The sequence below is a fragment of the Emydura macquarii genome, unplaced genomic scaffold, assembly GCF_026122565.2.
Source record: "Emydura macquarii macquarii isolate MOO-44397 ecotype Brisbane River unplaced genomic scaffold, CSIRO-AGI_Emac_v2 contig_1451, whole genome shotgun sequence".
NCBI classification, from domain to species: domain Eukaryota; kingdom Metazoa; phylum Chordata; order Testudines; family Chelidae; genus Emydura; species Emydura macquarii.
Window position 1 is genome coordinate 8973841 of NW_027131588.1, and position 18976 is coordinate 8992816.

Sequence of the window (18976 nt, forward strand, 5' to 3'; positions counted from 1 at the left end):
AGTTCTGAACACCCCATCTTAAAAAAAAAAGATATATTAGAATGGAAAAAGTACAGAGCAGGGCAACAAAATGATTAGGGGTATGGAACAGCTTCCATATGAGGAGAGCTTAAAAAGACTGGGACTGTTCATCTTAGAAGCGACAAGACTAAGGGAGGATCTTATAGAGGTCTATGAAATCATGAATGATTGGAGAAAGTGAATAGGGAAATGTTATTTACCCTTTCACATAATGCAAGAACCAAGGGCCACCCAATGAAATTAATAGGCAACAGGTTTAAAACAAAGGAAATACTTCTTCACACAAGGCATAGTCAACTTGTGGAACTCATTGCCTGGGGATGTTAAGGCCAAAAGTATAACTGGGTTCAAAAAACAATTAGATAAGTTCATGGAGGTTATGTCCACCAATGGCTTTTAGCCAGCCTGATCAAGGATGCAACCCTATTTTCTGGATGTCCCTAAACCTCTGGCTGCCAGAAACTGGGACTAGAGGGGATGGATCACTCAATAGTTGCCCTTTTCAGTTCATTCCCTCTGAAACATCTAGGACCTGCCACTGTCTGAAAACAAGATACTGGGCTAGATGTACCATTTGTCTGAGGCCAATCTTAATCTTTGTGGGACACATTGTAAATATTTTATTACTATATTTGGAAACTTTTAATATCTTATTTGATTTTACCTGAAGGTATGGTCTACATCCTCAGGTGCTAAGTGAAAATAAGTGCCTAAAATTTAGATAGGAGTATCCCTAATTATCAAAAAACCATGCTGTTAAATAAAAGAAAACAATTATTTTAGCACTGTGACCCTCATCTAGCCTCTATTAAAATCAAAGTCAACTATTAACATCAATGTGAGTTGGATCTGGCCTTAGAGATCCAAAATTCTAAAGATCTCTGGTTTCTACCTTTTAAAAGATGTCTAATGTATTTCCTGTTGGCATCTTTTGGAAAAATCCAGGCAATAGGAAGCATCTGTTTGTATTCCAGACCTTAGAGGGAAAACTGCAACCTAAGAAATACATAAAGATTTGGTTTCTGTCATACTGTTAATAGTTTATTAATTAAGTGGCATATTTACCTTTATTGTTTCCTTTACAGTGGTAGTGTTTGAACGTTTATTTTTAATTTTTCAAGTAAAAACTAATATACATATTTGTGCAAAGTAAAAAATCTAAAACAAAAATGAAAACTGTGTTTGGTTTTAGTGCATTTCAGTCAGAGAACATTTTCACGTGGCATATTTACAATATTATTATCCCTATTTATTATACTGCAGAAATCTAAGAAAAACGGGCAATAAATTATGTTTTAGGAGGAAATATTACAACACAAATTAATTTGGACTCTTCTGTAAATGTGGGCAGGGTACAGCATTGGATTAAAGATGAACAAAATTGGGTGCAACCTAATGAGAGATGGCCGCTGCTGCTCCTCTCTTATTTCCAGCCTGATGAGTGAGGATTACAGACTGTCCCCGGCTATTGTAGGCAAACCTGGTGCCTGCAGTTCATTGCTTTGAGTGTCTGAGCGGGGCAGCCCTGTTAGCCCCGCAGGGAGCTGGCCACCCACCCGTGCCCTAGGGCTGGGGCGGAGCGGCATTCCCCGCAGGCTGGGCTCGGAGGTAGCTGACCACTTGCTGCTGCCCGCTCTCTCTAGCTAGGTCTATGGGGAGGCGGCCCCAATTGTCCCGCAGATCCAAACGAGCCCCGCCTTGGTGTAGCGCCACTAGAGTGTCCAGGAAACCTTCTCGCGCCGCATCGTGCACTGGGAGGGAGCCGGTGCGTGGGTCCGGGCGGTTGGGATCCGCTCCTCTCCGCAGCAGCAGCTCCGCCACCCGGGTGTTTCCCATCTTCATGACCTAGGAGGGGAAGGGGGAGACGCCATCAGTCACTGACTCCACTGTGACTCGAACTCTTTAGACGGGCAAGACGCCCACTGGTGGCCAAGGCTGGTAGGGCCCGAACTCTAGGATTGGATTCGCTGTAACTAACGCCAAGGATGTGCATTTCAGTCTGAGCCTGAACCAACTCTCATTCGAGTCAGTGGGAATCGGATCGAGCTCGCATCTACCCCGGGGCGTTTGGATAAGAAGTTGAGAGATACCGAAGTGATAAAAGGTTGATCAGAGTCAATCGCCTCCTGGGCTCTAAAAGCGTAGGATACCACAAGGCTGCAAGACCAAGAGAGAGAAACGGTGAGCTGTTTGAAACGGCCGGAAATTCAAGCCTTATGGCTGTTTTTTCCCCCCCTCCCCAGGTCTGTAAATGTGGTACGTTACATCACGTGTGTATGCAACATGAATGTGCAGATAGGCGCGCGCGCACCGTAAAGAATCCCCTCGGAATGAGCTGCACGCGCAATTCATTTGGGGAAAACGCGCTAGACCAAAATTGCATTTAGCTTCGAGCGCATGCACAGAGAAGTGCTCCCGTCCATTTCTCTGCACAGACGTGAACCCCGATTTTAGGAAAGTCTGAAAATGTACTAAAACGGAGGGGTCTTAGGCGCACCCAAAGGGCCAGAGGCTGCAGCCTTTCATCTGGCAGAACTGCCGTGAAGGCAAACAGAAGTGTCACCCGAGTAGGAAGCTGCTCATCGTGAAAAAAACAAAATTCAAACAGGAAATTCCTTTATAAACACCCACAATGATTTAAAAAAAAGCAATAACTACCCCGAAGCTGCTTTTTTTTAATGGTATAGATTTAAATCTCCTTCCCTCTGTATAAAAATATTGAAATTCAGTTTAAATATAATTAACTTTGCTTTGGTTTATGGCACCTCCCCCCATGGCGCTTAAAAATAGTAGATCATTCACTGGCACTTATAGAGCGGCTATGCTTTCCGCCGGTAGCCAATAGTCCGATAGCCATGAAGGCATTGCAATCTCTATTGAGCTCATAACCATCCTAGAAAGCTAGCTGTTTTTAAAGTTTATTTTTTTTTAACGTTAAAACCTAAATACTGAAAGATACTGCACAAAAGTGCAGCAAATTAACTGATGCAGCACAATTTCCACTGAAGGAATATTATCCAATGCATAAAAACCTTCTTTTTAGTAAAATGGTGTTGTAATAAAAACTGTCATTGCGTCTCCTTGCAAAATAGCTAGGTTATTGATCCAGATACAAATATTAATATTCTAATTAGAGCGATAGAAATATATGCCAAGATTTAATATTTATTTATATCTCCTGGGCGTTTTCAGGGCCAGATCCTTCACTCCTCCCCTATACAAAACCCTCAGGTTTCGTTTTATGAGAGAATATATATATACATATAAATATATATATATATATATATATATAATATAAATAAATATAAATATACATAAATATTTGCTAAAAACATAAATAACTGAACCTAAGTAGAAATCAAGATTGAGAATGTACTTTAAATAGTTTCTAGGACTCCTGCACTGCATTCAAGATTTTAATGTCTGTATATGTCACTATATATGACATAAATAACTCATATCTCATGCATATCCGATTTTTTCTGCTTGATCTGGTTTTGCTGCTCATATATCGTTTAGTTAATGTAATTGGTCTCGGACGAAAATGTTATATCACTACTTCCAGTAGTAGATGTAAAATGAAAGGGCACCCTTTCCTAAAATGATATTTAGGCATAGATACAGCTTTTATTGAAAATCGAGAATTTAAAGCACTTGGTGGGTTTGAGTCATCATGTCACAGCTACAATTACAGCTAAAAACAATAGGTTATTAAAACTAAAACTGCTTTCAAGGGAGATTGTCGGGTTTTTAATACACTTTCGGTTTCCTCGTTCAGTGAGATGAATTCATTTTCCTCGATCTTTTAATAACTGTGGCTTTGGTGCCCACTCCTTCGGACAGACCTTCACTGTCTCCCTTCAGGCAGAACTCAATCAGGGTTTTGTAGAGGGGAGGAGTGCAGGATCTGGCCCTGAAATCGACCAGGAGATACCAAATCAATATTAAATCTTAGCCTGTATTTCTCTCGCTCTAGTTCGAATGATAATATTTGTAGCTGTATCACTAAGTAGCCAAATGGAGCACAAGTCATTTTAGCATGTGAATAATGTCCGATGTTTATCTGCAAAGTGAACTGTAGGGTGTGTGACTTTAAACACGTGTTTCTGATACACATTTCTTCCGCCCCTGGGACGGTCTCTCTCCATTTCAGAATTTTGTTAATCTTGTGTCCCATTCCGATTCGCCTTTTGATTTTATTGGCTACCATCGACATCTCCAGTGTCAACTTTACGCTCGCAGATTTTGGCACAGACCTCAGAAACAACACGCCCTGGGTAAAAGCAGGCACCAAATGCGAAAAATAGAGCTAAAACTAGGTTGAATTTCTAATCGCCTGCAGAATGATTTAGCTTTTAGTGACTGACTAGCGACAAGACCAAGCAGGGAATCGGAGGGGCTGAGATCCTGCATGAGCATCTTGAGGTGTCGCTTTGCGATGAAGTTATAGAATTAGCACCCAGCCACCCCCACACTATGAGCAGTCAGCCCGAGGTAAAAGTACCAACTGACGCGCCTTGGACGCACTTTGGAGCTGCTCCGTGTGTGACGAAAGCTACAGATTGTCTCCGTGGGGCTTTTAAAGGGCCCGAGTCTCGGAGGCGCTGCGTTCACTGCCCAGAGCGTGCTCAGCACCTCTCTGCGGCAGTCCTGGCGTCTCTGTGGTTCCCCCCCCCTTTGTACCACCACCTCCCCCCGAGGCTTCAGGCTCCTGCCTTGCCCCCTGTGAAGCCTCATGCTGGTCCCTGTACCTGGATCGGTGTCCTGCCGTAGGAATTCACTGCATTGGGGTCCACGGTCCGATCAAGCAGCCTCCTCGTCATCTCCAAATCCCCTCGGGCAGCGGCGTCGGCCAGCTGGTTGACCACGGGCTGGTCCATGCCTCTTTGCGCCCGGCTGCTGGATCTCACATCAAACAGCACCAGCGTCGGGAGCACCCGTGTCTCGCGTCCCTCTTGTGCAAGGTCTCGGAGCCGACGCGGCCCCCCGCTCTCCTGGGACAGGTCCAGCCCGCACAGGTCTCCTAACCCATCAGCGCGCGGCGAGGCACGGCCGGCAGCTCAGCGCCTCGCCTCTCCGCTGAGCCCCGAGGGGCATCGGCGCTTCCTGGGGTGGCGGCAGCTCCAGCGGTGACCACCCTCGGGCAGGCGGGTCTGAGCAGCTGGCCGGGTCCGCGGCGGGCCGGGGCTGTCGCCTTCTCGCCCCCTTCCTGCTCTCTCCAGTCCTGCTTTGCTCCAGTCTTTCTGTCCCTCCTCCGGCCTCCTGCTGTCTGCTCCCCGCCCCAGCCCAGGTTCAGCACCTCCGCAGCGCCGGCCGGCCCGAGAGGTGCGGCCAGGCGGCAGCGACCTCGCCTCTGCGCCTCAGCTGGAGAGAAGCCCGGGACTTGTTTTCTTTTGCTCCTTGCAGCTGGTGCACCTCCTCCCTCCCTCCCGCCTGTCCCCTCCCTCCGCTGCCGCCCGGTACTTGTTCTGACTTGCCCAGCCGCTGATGTCACGCACCCAGGCAAGCAGCGGCCAGACAAGGAACAGCTGGGGAGCGCGGGGTAGGAGCGCCTGTCCCGGGGGGGGCGCATGCGCTCTTGGCTCCCGACTGGCGTTCTATAGAACGTTGGCTTGGCAGCCGAAGGTTCTGGGGAAGGAACCTTCCCGCCGCCCCCATTCCTTCCCTTCCCGCTTTGCAGAGTCAGCTTGGGGGCGTTGCTGGCTGCGGTGCTTCCAGTGCCCGGGAGCTGCGGAGGGGGTTGGGCTGCCCGGCGCTCGCACGGACTCTGCAGCGATCTCGTCCGACTTCAGCACAGGCAGCTCCTTTCCTGGCCTGCGGCCTGATCTCGCTTGACAGCCCCGATCGCTGAACCGGGGGCGGGGGGAGGAGAAACGCCACAACAACACCCAGCCCCTGGACAGTCGCTGTTCAAACCAGCGGCTCTTGGGAATGGCCAATGAACAGCGAGGCTGTTGCTGAGGGGCCGAGTGACATTGAACACGAGTCACCTCATCTGTTTGTGTCTCACTTGCCTCATCTATAAAGTAGGGCCAGTAATTCTCCAGCCTCACAGGGGTTGTGAGACTCAGGCCACTGATATTTGTAACGTGCTTTGGAAGCCTCAGATGAAAGGTACTGCAGATATGTCCCCCCCTCCCCGCAAAAGAAAATTATTAATGCTGGAGCCAGGACAATCTAGGAGGCCCAGTGGCTAAAACACCAGAGTGGGACTGTGGCGATTCAGATTCTCTTCCCAACTCTACCACCGATCTGTTGGGTAACCGTGGGAAAGTCTTTTTATCTAACCGTGCCTCAGTTTGCCTTCTCAGTTTATGTTTAGTCTATTCAGGTTTTTATACTGCCCTCGTCACTTGAGCACCTTTCAGAAGCTGTCATTTCACCACTTAGTGCTTCAGTTTCCCCATCTCTAAAATGTTGTTAATGAGGCTGATCGCCTTTGTAACGCACTCTGAGGTTTACTGATAAAAACTGCTATATAAGAGGAAGGTATTCGCATTGCTTAATAATAAAATAATATCAAATAACATGACTAGCGTCTGTCATATGTGTTTCTCCCTTTTCTTCAGTCACCTCTCTCTTGTCTATTTAGATGGCAAGCTTTATGAGGCAGAGTTTGTCTTTTAGTATGTGTTTGTACAATGTGCCTAACACAAAAGGGCTCCCGTATTGGTTGGGATCGCTAGGCACAACTACAGTACACAATATGTCTCCACCTCCTCTTCCAAATCATCCATTTTTAAAAACCAGACTTAAAGACTTTGTACCTTCCACGTAGGTGTTGGAGAATATGCAAGTTTCACTTTCATGTGTCAAAATGTTTGTATAATTCTTGTTTTCCTTGCCTTAGCCAATAAAACATAGTACCTTGGCAAAAGCATCATGCTTATCAACTGAGGGTGGTAAAGATAAAGATAATTCATATAAATAGAATGAAATATGATGAGGTAGATGGGAGTTGTCATGAAAAAACTGCACAAGTCTTGAGACCAAAGTCTTCCTTTTCTGGAATCCCACAATACTGGTCACAGGAAGGATTTTTTCTTTTCTTCAAGAGTTTTATTTTCAAAAGTTCAGCAACTTGCAAACAAATGGGCTGGCATGTGGCAGCTGGGAATGTTTCTGTATATGTTTAAAAATATAAATGTTAGTAGATTAATTAAAAATATTTGTATTTGGAAACAAGGCCATAAAAGCAAATATTTTAACATGTTTATTTCTGCAGAAAGATACTGAAAGGTGAGAGAGAAAGAGGAGGCAGTGGAAGTGGCAATGATAGTGTTGGGGGAGAAAGAGATTATAATTTAACACTGACTATCAGAGGCTTCATCCCAGGGATTAGCAACCAGGCACGCATTCTTTGGTGGGAAGTGCGGCAGGGATCTTTGGGGGGAGCCACTAGCACCAAGGACAGCTCTCTTGCTGGCAGCTGCTCAATGTGGTTGTGCAACCCAATCCCTCTGCTGGGTGGGCCACCAAAAGGTACCTGCCTGCCAGAACCCCCAAACCATGTCACTCGAGCTGGATTCCTCACTCTTAAAGCTGGTCTTGTCTGTCTTTTCCCTTTCATGGTTCTTGGAGAAAATGCAATGCATCTAGTATTCTCTGTGAACCTCATTTCCCACTCCAAGTAGTAAATGAGATTTATGTAACAGTGGGAAAGCTACATTTACTCATGTCATTGTACCAACCATGTTGTGGGGTTGCAGGGATGCTGACAGAGGGAGAGGTTAAGAGATCAGATTGGCTGTAAAATGTTAGAAAAAGAGAAAATATCAATTTGGGCCTACGGCCTCTAATTTCCATGGCCCTGGGCATTCACCCCAGTTACTTTTCCCTTTAGAAACTTTAGTTTTTGAGGGGGAAAAATACAAGACTCCTTGTTTAACCTACAAAAACAACATATTGCTCTACCACAAATCTTCATCATTCTTCTAGTTTTCACTGAGCTAACACTGTAAGCCTTACTGTAAGTAAGTAAAAAGATTTATTTGTATTACAGATTTACTGAGATATACTTAGGGCCCCATTGTACCAGATTGTGCCCTGAACTGTGCACCTCTATAGGAACGTATTAGGTGTAGGAACTCCCTGATACCTGTGCGTCGCTACTTGGACATGTATACCTTTCTAAGATCATTCTTTCATGGAATTTGAATGCTACCCCTATCTTGTTCAGTGCTTTGACAGTTATGTTGTCCAGCTGCAGTTTGTCCAAAACATCCTGGAATCACCTATTTACACACATCTTAACGTGAAACAATTAAAACAGTGGAATAATAACTTAGTTATTTTCTTTCCCTGTCCCTTTGTATAGGAACATCCACATTATCAGACACCATTTTAAGTTCTACATTATTGTCAATAGATGTTCCCAACAATTTCTACTAGTTACAGTGTGATAGGGCTAATTGAAGGCAGAAATGTCAATGTGAAGAATTAATTTTTTTGAGGTTTTATTTGCATAGTTCTGCAGTGATTTCACGTTCTTGTTACTCAGATAGCCTACGGACCAATTCTGCTACTCTTATTTATCTGAGTAGTATTTTACTCTGCAAGTAGTCTCATTGACATGACTGGGAGAACTTACAGGATAAAATACCACTCAGTGTGCATAAAGGTGCAGAACTGGGTCTTTTAGGGAACAGTTTTTCAATTGGTTCTGATTCTAACAGAACATCTATATAATTCCATTGCTTCATACTGTGTTGTTCATTTTCATGCTCTTGGTATGCCATTCAGCTTTTGCTTTTTATGGTGACAGCTATAGGCACCTTAGAAATAACCAAGTTACATATATTTCAGAACTATCTATTGAAAAAAGAACACCTTCTTCTTTTAAGGGAAATAAGTCACACAATAATTCGTCACATAGACCTCAGTTCAATGGGGAAAATATTAAGAAAAGTCATTGTCTTTTAATACTTATAGACACTACAAAGTAAATTTTAACAGTATCAGGAGTGAATATTATAATAATGGGATAAATCTGCTAGACATAAGGTACAATAACTAAACTACTATAGTACATCATGGGCCTGATTCTCATTTACATTCAAGTCCCTTTCCACCATTCGGGTAGTGTAAAGGGGCCTTCAAGTGGTTGTCACTGCTGGAGCTCTGTAAAGAAATGTCTTAATATAGATGAGAATCAGGCCCCATATCTGTTGGGCCCATCTACACTTTTTAAACTGGATGCTTCAACAGAAAGTTATAATCAATAAAAAGACAAATTGGAGATTATATAGTAAAGAGATGAGCTCTTTTACTCACTTGTTTAGTTCAAGGACTCTTGCTTCTAGGCTATGTAGTTAATACAGACACTTAAAATATCAGTCTGTTTTCTGCTGCTTCCAAAGAGGGTTACTATGTGACATACGCTTCAAGAAGCAACAATTTGCAGACATTCAGCAAACTTCAAAAATAAAAGGTGTTTTCTGATTTTTCAAAAAGTAAAAAAACCAAACAAACTATAAAAGAATAACAGCACAAAATACTTAAAGATGCAACCTACACAAAATCACACATATCTATTATTAGAATGGAACAAAACCACAAAAGAAACCATAGCCGAAAATGTGTTGTTTCAGCTGAAACCTATTCTGCCACAGAGTTTAAGTCTCTGTTTTTCTTCTCGTAGAATATGCTGTTGGTTTGAATGACAGAGGGTATATCCAATCATTGATGTTTAATGTTCTCACACAGTTCAAAGCAATTACTTCCGGTTTCAAAGTTAATCATGTGAGCGTGAGTTATCAGCATCACTACCACCTAAAAACAGTAATTTCTGATTATGCTATTCCTTTCACTCAGACTACCACAAGTATATAGGGCAGACACATCAATCAATAGACACATCATAGAGAGAAACAGTAACAAAAACCAATCCCACAGCAGCCAGACATAATGTAAGGTCTGAATAATTTAACATCTACAGTCAAATGAAAAAAAAAGATGAGTTTCAAGAAGATAACTGTTAGCACCTGCAATATTACTCAAAAGCAGTTTATTATTCATACCAGAATCATACTAATAGCAAGATGTCACTTTTTACGAGTGTGACAAAGAAATCCATGCTCAATAACAGGATTTCTATTTCACAGTAAGTAGAAAACAACACAATGCCATATTAACATTCAGTTAATATGTATTAAAGAGATTAATACACCCCAAGCCCTTTCAGAAAATGATAACGATGATGATACAGTGCAGGCATAAAACATCAACCCCTAATATATTTCATGATGAGGAGCATGAAAATTAAAATTGTCAGATAGATCTCTATTTCTTTTTATTTTGAGAGAGCAAACATCAGCTCCTACTGGAAGGGACAAGATATCTCCCTCAAAAAGGTTGGATCTATATAGGGATAACAAGAATAGCCAGAGTTGCAATAGAAAGAATTAAACAAATCAATAGTTTGGGAAGGGATATAAACCCTCATGCTTCTGGACATAAAACAAATACTAATTAAGGTGAGCTAGGAAAATGAAAGCTGAGATCCTTGTGTGATAACATGACTCCAGGAGTTTAAGAAAAGTGCCAAATATCACAATAACACAATGCTGCTATTGGCCATTCCAGCATTTGTTACATGTCACTCTTCCTATATTATGCCAGTCTTAGGGGCTTGCACTGTTTGCCTCTATTTGTAAAGCAGTCACCTGGTGCTCCCCTCTTATTCATCTGCCAGTGTCAGCTGGACTTGACATCTATAGCAGGTTCTGAATTTGGAAAAGAAGTCCTCTAAGCTCCACTGTAAGGCAATCCTCCTGGAGCTTTTGCTGTTTGCACTGACAGTCAAGGCTGTTGCTAGGTAGAAAAGCTGTACATCGGGGAAGATTAATCACTGTGATTCCTGTTTGTCACAGCTCTCTCTTCTTCCAACCTAAATCCCAGAGTGGGTTTTGCTTGGAGTATGTTGTCTGTTCTCTTTACTTATTCTACTCTCTTTCGCTGGAAAAAGGAAAGGGGAAAGACTGGGGTCTAAATGCTGATTGACAAATTTTGACTCCTGTTTCCTGATTGGTACCATACCACTGATAGTCAAGGCTGTTGGAGTATATGGGAGAAGGAAAGAACATGACACACTGGATTACTGGTGAGTAAACTTTCTTTATCCTGGTCCAAAATAAATATATGAACAGTCAATTGAGGAGCATAAGGATAAGGCCATAAATTTCCTGTTTTTGCCTGGAAATATAAGCAGAAACTCCAGCTACATTAGCCATGGCCATTGTTAAATGGTTTTTATATAACTATGGAAATGAAAGGCTAAATTTTCAACTGACATTGTTAACTACATGCACATAAGAAACCTTGCATTTGCACAGGCAGCTCTAGTAACTTTATGGGCATTGTCTAAGCTGCAGGTGTAAATGGACTATCTGTGGGCACAATTACCTATTTTGCACATGAATGTGTAATTAAGGAGACCTGCTGAAAATTTGGCCCCAAGTATGGTTGCTGTGTCAGAGGCTGAATTAATTTTCTTTACATTTTTGAGCTAAACCTTCTCCCAGAAGAGTTTAACATGGCAATATACTCACTGCGTGGGCTACAGCAGGAAATATAGGGAACATTCAGAAAGGGGCATTCATACAAGTAACCAGTGCCTTTCATATGTCAGATAGTTATAAAACAGGCAATCATATTAGGATAGTGATTCTCCAACTGTGGACAACAGATCACCTTCCCCTAAACTACGCTAACTTGCTACTTCTTGGATCTCAAAATATTTAGTTGTGTTGAGCACTAGGAAGGTCTTCATGGACCACAGGTGGTCCAGTAAGATGATCTTTCTCTTCCATGTGATTTGTAGGATGGACATTTTGGTGAACCACTGTATAAGGAACTACCTATATAATTTGTAGTATAATCACTTTTCAGTGACAGGTGCAGTTTTTTGGATGCCTTCAAATCCCAAGGTTTAGTTAACTCCAGAAGAGGAGATGGATTCAGAACTTGGAAGAAGAAGAAGTTCTCCAATTTGAAAAGACTCATTGGTGTCTTTTCTGAATTAATGCTCTGTTTGTTTTCGTGACATCTGTGTGTCAGAGTGGTCTGGAAGAATAAATGCAAGGTTGGGAGTCATGAGCTTTTAAAATTCTAATCCTGGGTCCTGCTAATGACTTGTCGTGTGGCATTGGGTAAGTCACTTTGTCTTTCTGCCTCACTTTCTCCATCTGGAAAGTGCTAATACTTACCCATCTATTTCACAGAGCTATTGGGGAAGACTAATTAGCTAATCTAGGAAGTATTTTGTGCATGGTCCTACCTAAATGTGGATTTTTGTGCTTGTGATTTCCAAGTTTGCATTTCTAGGCCACTGGATCTTTACCTTTTGAGTTTCTAAACTAGTTGGATGAACCAGATTGCACTCAATCTGGGTAGCCAAATGGCACTGCATATTTGTCAACTATGGCCACCAGATATGTCACAGTCTTCATATTTTCTCATCAGAAAAGGCTTACTCCTAAGAACAGGTCTTTTAGTTAGTGCAGAATTCATTCTACACACATATGTGTGCTGGTAACAGCATTGCAATGCTCTTCCATTTAGATTGTAATTAATGTGTCGCATGATTTGGAACATTATCTAAATTAGACTACAAGTTGATTCTGAATCTTAATTACTTTGGACAGTTAAAAATTTTTTTCTGTTTGAAGTTATCCCTTTTAAGTAATCAGGACACTTCTGATTTTAAAAATTTATTTTACATGATATTCTGTATGGCCAAATAGAATGTAAATTAAACACAGATTTGATTCCAGATCAACCTTCTGCTATAGTTCTGCTTACTGTAAAGGAGAGCTTAAGAGTCTGATAACAAATCTTGCATCTTGGCAGGGGGTTAGACTAGATGATCCTTGTGGTCCCTTCTAACCCTATGATTCTATGATTGTATTGAGTGTTCAACCATATGGTGACTGATTACACTACTTCTGATAAACAAGTTATAGTGTAATTGCACAGCTGTGTTGTATTCAACCAAACTCTAAAAGGCTATTGACTTTATAACTAGAGGTTAGATGTGTATACAGAACTACTATGAATTTTTAGACCCATTTTATCTTTCAGTTTAACTCTCATAATTAATAAAATTATGTAGGGGGGAAAAAGAGAGGGTTTTCAAAAAGGTGTTGGGTCCAATCATGTTCACATGAGTAAGAATTACTCCTATGACTAAAATGAACAAAGTTTAAAACTATATCCCTACACTTCAAAAACATTGGGAGTGGAATCTTGGCCCCACTGAACTCAATGGAAGTTTAGCCCGTGATTCCACCATTATCATGGGCTGAGTACATGGAGTCCACTTCTTCTGTCCTTGTTCAGGCAAATTTTTCATTGACTACAAAGAGAGCATTGCACAAAGAAGTGAGTGTCTTGGATTTTTGCCCTTAGCTCATTGAGCTACTGGCTGAGGAGAGGAGTTAGGAGCCCACTACATTTTTGAGTACCCCCAGTGTCAGTGGGGAAGCCAAGACTTTAGCTATTGTGAAAAGGATTTGATTAGATTAGTTTTGTGCCCATTACTGCTTCTTGATGATGATCTGTGGGAAGGAGGAAAGCACCAGAAAGATCCCTCCCCCTTCCCACTTATTGATTACTTTGGAAGTCAATAATCAGGAATGTAAAATCTGGTTTTCCACGGCTTGCTGGAGGGCTCCTGGAGGATTTTAGGAGATGTAGCATGTGAGTTCAGGGATAGTCAAACCCAAGTGTTGAAAAATAATGATTTAGGCCTCAAAATCATGAGATTGTCTTAAATCATCTCTTTTTTTTTTTTAAACCCCACCAATAACTTTGGGAGTCCTTAATTTCTCTTCTGATATTTGTAGCCTTTAGGGTCTCCGTAACTGGGAGGTCTAGAAATCTACTTTAAAAATGAAAGCTGAGATTCTAATCAGATGGATCAAGAGCTTTAAGGAAAACACCAGTTATTGTGAGACTTTTTTTTCAAAAGTTGGCAACACAAGTTCTCACCCATTAACTGAGAGAGTGGGGTGTGTGTGTGGGGGGGAATGTTTAAACTTTAACAAAGACATCCTTTCTCCCATGTATTCATTGGACTTTGGAGTTAAATAAATGCTAGTAAAAAACAGAAGTTACAAACACTCTGACTAAAACTCCCTTCCTCTGCCAATTGCTGAACGTATGTTCTTTGCCTCCTGGCAAGACATAATTTTACTAGTTTTCCAAACACCATAGAGCTGGAGGGGAAGGGGGGCGGGCGTGCCAAACCATGGCTCGTGAGCCCCATGCAGCTCTTTTACAGTTAAAGTGAGGTTCACAGAGCCCTCTATATCCCCCTCCCCCATTCTCTGCCTACCAGACTGGGGTGAATAGCTCAGAGCTTCTGCCCTCTGGCAAGGAGGTGGGCTAGAGGATTCTTCCCTGCGGGGAGTGAGGTTTTGGGGGTCAGTTAGTTTGGCCACCCTAGCCATAGAGCCTTTCTAGATAAACAAGACGTGAATTTATAACTTTTTTAAAGCACTGTTTTGTGGGGTAGAGGCTGAGACACAACACTCTTCAGGCTGCTTTTTAGACATTAGGAAGAAGCAAAAATAGGCACAAACACAATATTTTTCTATTTGTTCTTCATCTTTAAAGCTTCTTTGGTGTAGCTGAAAGGCAGATATAAGAGAGGAGTATGGCTGAAGGAACTTGGCAGAGGCCTGAGTCTTCAGCCAAAGGCCAGAGGATAGGCAGGTCTATGTGTAGAACTCTGTGCTATAGAAGAGAAGGTGTTGCTGCGTGTGGAGTTTTAGTTTCAGTTCTGCTTGGAGCCCAGTGAGTATCTGAGTTTGACCTCTGAACCACTCACTAGTTTTGATCCTGATTATTCAAGGACTGCTTGTTTAAAATGTATGTGCTGCTGTCCACATTTAACTGATGGAGACAGAAAAACAAACTTTCCCTTTGAACAATTGTCTCTGGTTTGTTCCTTCTTTGGTGTGCTCCAAACATGCACAACATCCACATCCTTCCAAGAGCACTACAATTCCATTACAATTGCAACTGTGGCACCACAGACAAAAAACCGTTGCCCATTTTTACTGTTTGTGAATTGTCTGTGAACAGTTCACGTTTTCCACGGGTTTTTGTTTGTTCAAAATCTTTCAAGTGTTTTATGCCAACACAAAACCTGTGGATTGCTCCCACAATTCATGGGGAGTGTTGCTTAGTATAGTCAATAGTCTATGCTTTGAGTATTCAATATTTGCAGTTCAAAATGGCATTTTGAACTGCAAACATATGTTGTTTGCAGTTCAATGTCATGTTTCTGTTCCCCGATTGGATGAGTGCAACTCTAAGGCCTTGTCTGCAAACAAACTTGCACCTGTTAAGTAAGTATGTGCTTTTAAATCAGTTAGACCAGTTAAGATTTGTGTGTGGACAAGGCCTTTGAATCAGGTTTCTGGTGAGATTAATCAAAAGTTAGAGCTTGAAATTAGCTTTCCACAAATATTCTGCAGTATTCACTTAAAAGGCACTGTTTTGACAAAACCTACTAGTTAGTAAACTTGTTCACTAGAATAGTTACCTGCAAAGTACTGCGAAGGGCCCATCTTCATTATAGGAACAGCTGTGTTGGATGACTCAGCCCCAGTACAGCAGTACTTACATGTTCAAAACATAATTGAATCCTAGTTTGGATGGGACTGAACTTTAATTTATTTTTGTTGTGTCCCTGACTCCTGCTTGACGACCAAGACCAAGGCCTTAGCACAGTTCTGGGACACAGTTTAAACAAGTGTCATTGCAAGACAGTTGTGTGTTTTAATGGTGTCAAGGGACCATTGTGTTGTAGGCAGGTCCCCCGAACCTGGTTGTTTCTAGAGGCTAGAGCAGCCTGAAATAAATCCAACCTAACTATGCAATAAAATGTAGTTTAATATGCAAACATTTTTAACTCTCCGAGTTTGTGTCAATGTGAAACTTAATAAATGTCAGAAGGAATACAAACAAATGAGTTTCACAATAAAAATAACACAATTAAATTACAATAACCACACAGAACACAAATACAATTAGTCAACTACACAATATTACAAGATGAGACACCAGGCTTATTCTGGTAATTGTTTCAGATTGTCAGTTATGGCCTGAGGTAAATCAGCATGTGCTGTAATGCCATCATCTACAGCAAGATAACCCAGGTTGGGATGGGCCAGTTTTTGGGTAGGAGACCTCCGAGGACCATGTAAGTGTGGCAGGAAAAGGTGTTGGTGAGTCAAGAGATGACACTCTTCCTCTCTGAGTCAGAACAGAATCAGTTTCCTAAGATACTGGGAAAAGTTAAAAGTACTGTGATGCTGGAAGAGCTATTTACTGAGTGATACATAAAACAAGCGTCTTACTGCTTGTGGCTTTTGGAAATCTCATGTCACTTTTTATGTGAGCAGGCCAAATTCTAACTCAGCTAGTTACATTATGTGTCTTTAAATTTCCCTTCAGGTTCAATTGAATACAATATTTGTAATCATTTCCTGTCATAAATTGTTTTGTAGTGTTGCAGCACACTGTTAAACTCCCCATGTTCCAGCCCACAGTTGGCTGCAGTCTTCATTTAACTTGTGGGTAAAGAGATCTTTTTTTATTCCTTATCGCAAAACTGAATATGTTAATGATTATAAAATGCTTTGAAATCTCTGGATCGATAGGCAAAGTATTATCATGATTATTCCAAATGAATTAAAAAGTTAAGTCCCTTAAATCAAGCTTGGATTTAAAAAGTTGATAATTGCTGCATTGTTCAGTACAACTACCAAACTGTATATAGTTATTGTGTGTAATACACTGCCTACTGCTTCTGTCTGATCATGTCTCCCTCTAGTGACTGGTCCCAACAATTATAAAACCTACTATTTCACAGCCAAGGAGCTCTCCTATAGTTCCAGAGACAGAGCTGTGTTGTGAGTGGCAAAGGTCCCCGGTTTGTTCCCCATTAATGACTGTGTGTGTTTCTGTAGCCAGAGTTTGGTACACTTGCACCCAAGAAAGCTTCTTATCTTCAGTAACGTGCCAGCAATATTAAAGACTAATATAGCTCTTAATTCCCCCTGCATCACACTGTGCAGCATATTTTTATCTTGTACCAATCGTTGACTCCCAGCACTGCTGCTACCAGACAGGCAGGAAGACGACAGAATCATAACATCTCTCCTACATAGACCTAGCTACCTATTTCATAGGCAGGAAATTGTGCGTATTGCTGCTTCCAGGATGTTGCTGCTGACTGGTGTTGTGGCCTTCAGGAGACTGGGTATAGTTGGCCAAGGGAGGTTTCAGATTTCTAAGGTACAATAGAGCGGTTCATGGTTTCCTCCACTTGTTATGATGATTGTAACATTTTCTGTGCACTTGGAAGAATGGACAATGTTTCTAACTAGCACAATTCTACTGAATTTTCAAAAACCAAACTTTGAAAGGTCAGGAAATGGTGAGTTATGGTCAGAAATTTTAAAACAAGAAATCTTGGAATATATGGATGACCACAGAAAGTTATCCCATCTAACCTTAATCCTGCCCCTGTATCCCCACTGTTCATTGCATGTAAGGCATACATCTTGGACAAGTATTACTGTAACACAGCTCCTGGATATTATGAACCCTGTGTATTACTATTTAATATTAACATTGTGGTGGTGCCTAAAGGCCACATCCAGGTTGGGTCCCTTTGTGCTAGGTACTGTACAAATCCATAACCGAGGGAGACAGGGACCCCTTACACCAAATGTAGTTTGGCAGTTTGCCTATACTCCCCTCTCCTCTCCACATCTATAACAGCTTCCACGTTAATGACAAGAATAAAAGTTATAAACGAAGTCCAGAAATACACAGCAATGAACAGGGTGACTAAGAAAAGATTAAAATGTTTAACATGGCTGCTGTGAGACAGCTGTATTGGAAAGGTGGGACGTATGATGAATAGAGCTGGGCTACTAAATGATTTTTTGATTGGTGGTGGTTCTGAAAAATTGGAAAAAGCATTTAGGTTCTGGTCAAATTGAATCTTTTTGAATTTTTGGTGAATTGAAACAAATCCATTTTGGGTCGTCTGTTACAGAGACAGAATTCAAAGCTGGCTCTCTCACAACCTAGGAGAGAGCCCTAACCACTGAACTAAAGGTTATGGGAAAAGAAGGTAGTGGTACAGCAGAACTACCACCACTGCCTCCACCGCCTCTGGCCGTTTTGTGAACAGCCAAAACTATTTGTGTCAAATTTCTGAATAGTTTTGGGCTGACCAAAACTGCATTTTTCCTCAAATAAACTATACATCTGAAAAGTTTTGCCCAGCTCTAGTGATGACTCAATCTTTGCTGAGTATCACAAGTGCAAGTGCTGAGATGCCAGTGCCTTGTGAACAGAGGTTGAATTAAAAGGGCTGAATTACCCTGTGACTGTGCACCTTGCAGAGATGTAATAGGTACATTTTGCATGAATTACCATGTCCAGTATGCTCAGCATAGCAGAATAGGTGACTAGTAGTCTCAGTGCTGATATGTGGATACATATGATCTCTGATTCTGCTAGAGGGTGATGGGGCAGGGTTAAGAGTTGCTGTGCTATCATAACTAGCACAACTGTTGCTCTTACGTTTCAAGATTTCTTTTTAAAAAGTCAGACCATACCGTACTCACTTCCTGACTTCCTGAAGTAGGTTTCTGAAGAGTTCATGTGTCTTTAAAAGTTTGTTCTGCATAGGTGATTGATGATCTTCTCTCTTTTAACAAGGCCTTACCTGGGACTAAAACTAGAATGTCCTACAGTGCCCGGCAGTGTTCCTCACACTATTCTGGCAACAGAACAAACAAATACAGCTATATATCTGTTGAAATCAGTTCTTTGCACATTTTATTTCTATTGCAAATTCTCTGGACAGAATCTGCAAATTGTAAGCTCAGCAACGGAAGTCTTGCAGGGGCTTTTAGATGGCCTCTAA

At 41.8% G+C, this 18976-nt stretch overlaps 1 protein-coding gene across 1 annotated transcript; it reads right to left on the reverse strand.

Annotated features, from left to right (window-relative positions):
- Positions 1–1049: 1049 nt before the first annotated feature.
- LOC137156539 (cyclin-dependent kinase 4 inhibitor B-like) lies at positions 1050–5395 on the reverse strand. Its single transcript, XM_067553442.1, has 2 exons — positions 4773–5395; positions 1050–1866 (listed from the first exon to the last, which is right to left on the reverse strand). Exons 1-2 carry the CDS (start codon positions 4899–4901, stop codon positions 1585–1587), a joined length of 411 nt encoding a protein of 136 aa, XP_067409543.1. The 5' UTR covers positions 4902–5395; the 3' UTR covers positions 1050–1584.
- Positions 5396–18976: the final 13581 nt, after the last annotated feature.

What these genes read in the sequence shown, in the direction of transcription:
- LOC137156539 (XM_067553442.1), bottom strand. Translation starts at nt 4,901, where the DNA reads ATGGACCAGCCCGTGGTCAACCAGCTGGCCGACGCCGCTGCCCGAGGG. An exon ending in ACGGCAGGACACCGATCCAG is followed by an intron (nt 1,867 to 4,772) that starts GTACAGGGACCA and finishes TTCCCCTCCTAG; the next exon opens with GTCATGAAGATGGGAAACAC.